General features: G+C 45.4%; 1 protein-coding gene across 2 annotated transcripts in view; it reads right to left on the bottom strand.

Moving 5' to 3' along the window:
- Srcap (Snf2-related CREBBP activator protein) overlaps positions 1-5998 on the bottom strand; it is a 47837-nt gene that overhangs the window by 5853 nt on the left and 35986 nt on the right. For both annotated transcript variants that reach the window (XM_005405272.2, XM_005405271.2), the window contains exons 26-31: positions 5445-5710; positions 5107-5309; positions 1295-1464; positions 951-1147; positions 597-711; positions 270-389 (exon numbers count right to left, since the gene is read on the bottom strand). In XM_005405272.2, coding sequence (XP_005405329.1) covers positions 270-389; positions 597-711; positions 951-1147; positions 1295-1464; positions 5107-5309; positions 5445-5710 — 1071 coding nt within the window. The remainder of the gene's footprint in view (positions 1-269; positions 390-596; positions 712-950; positions 1148-1294; positions 1465-5106; positions 5310-5444; positions 5711-5998) is intronic.

Below are 5998 nucleotides of genomic sequence, written 5' to 3'. Positions count from 1 at the left end.
CAGCCTGAACTGCACACCAAGACCCTGGCTCAAAAAGACAAAAAAAAAAGAGAAAAAAAGTTTCTTTTAAAAAAAGCAGCAGCAAATCTAACCTAGGATCTGGGAGATCCAAATCCTGTGAACCAAGCAATGCACTTAAAACTATCAAAAGCTGACTGAAATCTGGAAAGCAGTTCATTCTGCAGTGGACAAACTCAACAGCCTAATGAAAAACAGCAGATATTTTAAGCAGTACTCCCATTTTAGGGCTGCCCATTTTTTTCTTTTACCTGTTCGAGAATATGGGTCTGCTTATTGGCCACAGCCTCCTCTTCTTCCTCAGGGGCAGAGGGTGCAGATGAACCAGATGGCTCCTCCAGTGGCATATCAAACAGCTCTCGAATGGTGTGCTATTGGATAGAACAGAAAGAAGGTTATCAGCCAATAGAATGGTAGTGCTAGGCCTACAAGCGGACAGTTTCTGAAAGTTTCAGAGGTGCCACTGGTACAGAGGTCAGGTCTGTGAAGGTGAAAGCAGTAACTTTTTAATAAGCAAGAAAAACTCCTATAGTCACAGGAGTTCTTTTCTGCCCAAGCAGAAAGATCTTATTTTGTACCTGTTTAAAATAGGCTGTGGTGAAGTTGCCTCCCTCAATGGCCATATCTCCCAACATTCTCTTCTGATTTGCCTTTTTAAGGATGTTCTCCTCCACAGTCCGTTCACTGATAAGCCTACAAGACAGAAGCCAGGTGCAGTCAAATATATCAAGGAAATCCTGTCACATAAGGGGATATAAACTAGGCATGGTGGCACATGCTTATAATCCCAGTACTCAGGAGGCCGAGGCAAGAGGATCACTGCAAGGTTCAGGCCAACCTGATATATACAGAGAATTCAAATCCAGCCTGCAAAGCGAGACCCTGTCAAGAAAAAAAAAGTGGATATAAGGTGAAGGGGGACTGGACAATACCTATAGATGTGGACATCACGAGTCTGGCCAATTCGGTGACAGCGATCCTGGGCCTGAGCATCCATGGTAGGATTCCAGTCGCTGTCATAAAAAACAACAGTGTCTGCTCCCGTCAGGTTCACGCCCACACCCCCACTTCGAGTTGAAAGGATGAAGCAGAATATGCGTTTGTCTGCATTGAATCGTTCCATCAAGGCCTAGAGGGAAAGGAAAAAAAAACCGTATCGGGAGACATGTCCCTAAATATAGTCCAAGGCTTAAAGGGGCCCAATCTTGAAGTTCAAGGCTTAAGAAAAGAAGACAAGGACTGAGGTAAACTTCTAAAGAGCCACAGCCTGGGTTACCTGTCTCTGTTCAACTCTAGTAGATCCGTCCAGACGCAAGTAGAGGTGGCCATGGTATGTCAGAAACTGCTCCAATACATCCAGCATGCGAGTCATCTGAGTGAAGATAAGCACCCGGTGGCCCTCTGCCTTGAGCTGCCGTAACAGCACTGCCAAAGTCTGTAACTTTCCTGAAGAGATATTATGGGATATAGGTAGCTAGCTACAACCTGGAATACGCAGAATACTTAGCACTAGAAGGCTATAGTTGAAAAGTATCAAGCTTCAGGCCTGGAGAATCAAAAAAACTTAACTTCATGTTTCCATCCCTTAAAGGTTCCCTTGTTCAGAGTGTTCCTGCCTGGAATCTAACTTGTCTGTGTCTGACTAAGGGTCTAGAAAGATACTGACAGACAGTGGGGGTCGGGGGTGAGGTAAGAATCCTCAATGACTTGAGAGCATGAGATCAAGAGTCATACCAGTCAGAACCAGAACAGCCACAAGATAGACACCAACCAATCTATGGTCACAGCTTTTCAAGGGGGTTATCTAGTTCATCTCCCATCAAACACAGAAATAACTCCTACATCATCTCTGATAGGTAAGTTCAAACATTTTTATTTTCTTTTTTGAGATGGGGTCTCACCATGTTGCCCAGGGTGGTCTTTAACTCCTGGGCTTAAGTAATTCTCTTGTCTTAGCTTCCCAAGTGGCTGTGACTACAGGTAGACAGGCCAGGCCATTTTCTCTATGCTGGGGATTAAATCTAGGGTTTTGCAAATGCTAGGCAAATGCTCTACCACTTAACTAGCCCAGTCTGAACACTATTAACGAAGACTTTGAATTTGTCACTCTGAATAGTTTCAAATAAAAAAAAAAACTGTTAGCTGGGTGTGGTGGCACACAACTGCAGTCCCAGCACTTGGGAGGCTAACGCAGTAGGATCACCATGAGTTTGAGGTCAGCCTGGGCTACACAGTTCAAGACCAGTCTAAACTAACATAGCAAGAACCTGTCTCAACAAAAAAAACCAAAACAACCCACAATTGTTACTAGAATAGTTACTGAGGACATATAAATTAAAATTCTGATTTTCTTATACTCTAGGGCAATGGCAGCAAACCTATGGAACGCACGTTGCAGAGGGCTGTTTGTACCATTAAAAGCTCTAAAAGGTCCACCATCACTGCTCTAGGATCTTTACAAAAACCCCCAAATAAATTATTATGGAAGTAACTATAGGAAGGCGAGTATGGTGGCGTACACCTGTAATCCCAGCACTCAGGAGGCTGAGGCAGGAGGATCATTCCAAGTTCAAGACCAGTCTGGGCTACAAAGTGACCTCAAGGTCAGCCTGAACTGCATAGTGAGACCCTGTCTCAAAAAAAGACATAAAGAGAAATATCTACAGCAGTACCTGTACCAGCTATGTGAGAGAAGTCCAACTTCCAAGGCCAGCCTGGGCAACATAATGAGACCCGGTCTCAAAAAAGTGAGCCAAAGATGGGTGTGGTGGCACATGCATGTAATTCTACCAGTCAGGAGGTGGCAGGAGGATCACCATAAATTTGAAGCCAGCCTAAGCTACATAATGAATTCAAGGCCAGTCTGAATTACATAGCAAGACCTTGTCTCAAAAAAAAGCAAAAATAAAAAAAATGAAGTGCCAGGTATGGTAGCACACACCTGTAATCCTAGCACTCAGGAGGCTGAAGTAGGAGGATCACGGTAAATTCAAGGCCAGCCTGGGCTCCACAGTCAGTTTACTTGTTTTTTTTTTGGTCTTTTTTTTGGAGACAGGGTCTGCTATGCAGTCCAGGCTGGCCTTGAGCTCACTTTGTAGCCCAGGCTGGTCTTGAACTCGAAATGATCCTTCTGCCTCAGCCTCCCGAGTGCTGGGATTACAACTGTGTGCCATCACACTCGGCACTCCACAGTGAGTTGAAAATCAGCCTGAATTACATAGCAAGAGACCTTGTCTTTAAATACAAAAAAAAAGGCTAGGTGTGGTGGCACATGCCTATAATCCCAGCACTCAGAAGGCTGAGGAAAGAGGACTGGCACCAGCTCAAGGCCAGTCTGGGCTACACAGCAAGACCCTGTCTCAAAAAAGTGAGGGGGGCCCCCACACACTAAGGATGTTGCCAAGTGGTGGAATACCTCTGGGTTCAATCTTCCAATACAAAAAATTACAGCCAGGCATAGTGGTACACGCCTGTAATCCCAGCACTCGGGAGGCTGAGGCAGGAGGATTGTTTTGAGTTCGAGACCAGCCTGGGATACAAAGTGAGCTCAAGGCCAGCCTGGACTGCACAGCAGACCCTGTCTCAAAAAGAAAAACAAAAAATTGTAGCAGCAGCAGCAGCCACGGTGGTAACAAATGTCCAACAATCATGTTTGGTTAATAGACCCCAAATAACACTGTGCACACCTAAAAAAGATCCTTAGCTCCCACCAGGGGCAGGGCCAAATCCAGGCCCACAAAATAAATCATGACTGACCTAAATAAACAAGAGCTCCCCTTTGCTATTCTCATTTGTCAATGACTCTCCTAGGGATGGACCTGTAGCTCAGCTTGACCAATGGGTTTTGAAGCACACTCAACTGAGAGGGCTTTGGAGGGGTGGTGTGGAAACACCTCACTAAAAGTGAATTCTTTTTTTTTAAATTTACTTTTTGAGACAGGGTCTCACTATGTAGGCCAGGCTGGTCTCAAACTCACAGCAATCCTCCTGTCTTAGCCTCCCGAGTGCTGGAATAACAGGTGTGCACCACCAAGCCTGGCTTTCCTCTCAATACCTAAACTCCTGCTTAGATAACTGGTATGCTCTCTATGGGAAGTCATCTTAATACCATAAAGAAACAAGCACGAGACTAAAAGGACAAAAGCTACAGATGACAGGCAAAAGTAGAAAGATCAGAAGGTCTTGGGATCATAAAGATACTAAACTACTGAACCAGAGAAAATTCTATTTCTCAGAATTTCTCATTTAGCAAACAACAGATACTCTTGGGGTGGTTTAAGCCAGCACTGGCTAAAAACACACAAGGGTCCTTTCCATTCTTCAAACCAAAATTTACTATTTATTGTCTTATACCACCACATACCTAAAACCTCTAAGCTGTGCTGACTCATTATTGTACCATACATGATTAGCAAATTATGACAGATGTTCACAAACCAATCACTGAATGAATTAGTATTATATACTTTCAATTTTCATGGAAGTCAAATTCACAAATGCCAAAAATCCCCTCACAGCCAGGCATAGTAGCACATGCCTGTATCACCACACTGGGAGGCTGACAGAGGACGACTGCAAGTTTGAGGCTAACCTGGGTAACCAAGACCATGTTTCAAAATAAAAAAAAAAGAGGTAGCAATGTAGGTCAGTGTGAAGGCCCTGGGTTCAATCCCCAGTACCAAAAAAATTAATTAATGAAAGAAAAGAAAATGAATCCATCAAAGGCCTGCATGACTCATTTTGTCCATACGTACAATCTAAAAACACCCAATGATTTGTAGACATCCCTAGAGACTAGATATGCAGCATCTCTGATGTAAGTCTCTGTGTGTGTGCTCATGTATTGCTGGGAGCACATCCTAGGGCCTTCACTGAGCTGCATCCCCAGGCCTCTTTTGTTTTTAATTTTGACTCAAGTTTTGCCAAGTCACTAAGTTGCCCAGGCTGGGCTGGACTTTGTAATAATACTGCTGCAGATTCTCAGAGTCTCAGGATTACATGCATGGGCTACCACACCTGGCTGATATAAAAGTCATGCTACTATGAAATGAAAGAAGTCGAGGGTTCTTTACTGCCTAATGAACTTACCACAATCATACTGGATAAGTCTCAGGTCAGGGAACTGGGTGCGCATGTTACACACAATACGGTGCAAAGGACGAGCCCGGGGCCACAGTTCACAGGCCAACTGCTCCTGGAAGGCTGCCTGCCGTGGGGCCAGCCAAGGAGGCGGGTGACAGGCATGCAGGGATGGGGGAGGTGCCTCCACAGGAGGCATGACAAAGATGAACCTGTGAAAGGAAAACGGCAAGCAGTATAAAGGATGGAACTCTGAAACATCCAGCAGTTAGCATCTTCACCAACCTTAAAAACTACATCCACTGAGGTCCCAAGACCCACTCCCCATTAGCACTTAGCCTGCCAACCTCTCAATGATTTCTGACAGCTGGTCTAGTCGCTGCTGGGGTAACAGTACAGCCTGTTGGGCAGCCTCAGTATAAGTCCAAAAGGCAGGGTGGCTGGGGCCAGGAGATCGAGGGCCGACGGGGCTGGCAACAGGTTGGGGCAGGGTACAGAAATCCAGGACTTCAGTCCCATACATGGGTGCCAGGGCCCCATGAGCCTCACTAAGTTGGAAAATCCTTTCCAGGCGTTCAGACCGCTGCCGCTTCCTCTTTTCCTCCAGAGAGTCCTAGAGATGAGAGAGCATCACACAGAAAATAATCACTGATGGGGCTGGGGATTTAGCTCAGCAGCACAGCACCTGCCTGGCAAGCACAAGGTCGTGAGTTCGATTCCCAATACTGGAAAAAAAAACAAAAAAAGGAAAATAATCACTGACAAGAGGTCACATCAAAACATTCCTTATAGAACTGGACAGGTCTTGGGGCTGGGGATTTAGCTCAGCGGCAAAAGCGCCTGCCTGGCAGGCGCAAGGTCGTGAGTTCGGTTCCCGGTACCGGAGAAAAACCAAAAAAAG

The sequence above is a fragment of the Chinchilla lanigera genome, unplaced genomic scaffold, assembly GCF_000276665.1.
Source record: "Chinchilla lanigera isolate Chin_1 unplaced genomic scaffold, ChiLan1.0 scaffold00092, whole genome shotgun sequence".
NCBI lineage: Eukaryota > Metazoa > Chordata > Mammalia > Rodentia > Chinchillidae > Chinchilla > Chinchilla lanigera.
The sequence above is the reverse complement of the archived record's forward strand: the minus strand, read 5'-3'. Positions and strand labels throughout refer to the sequence as shown.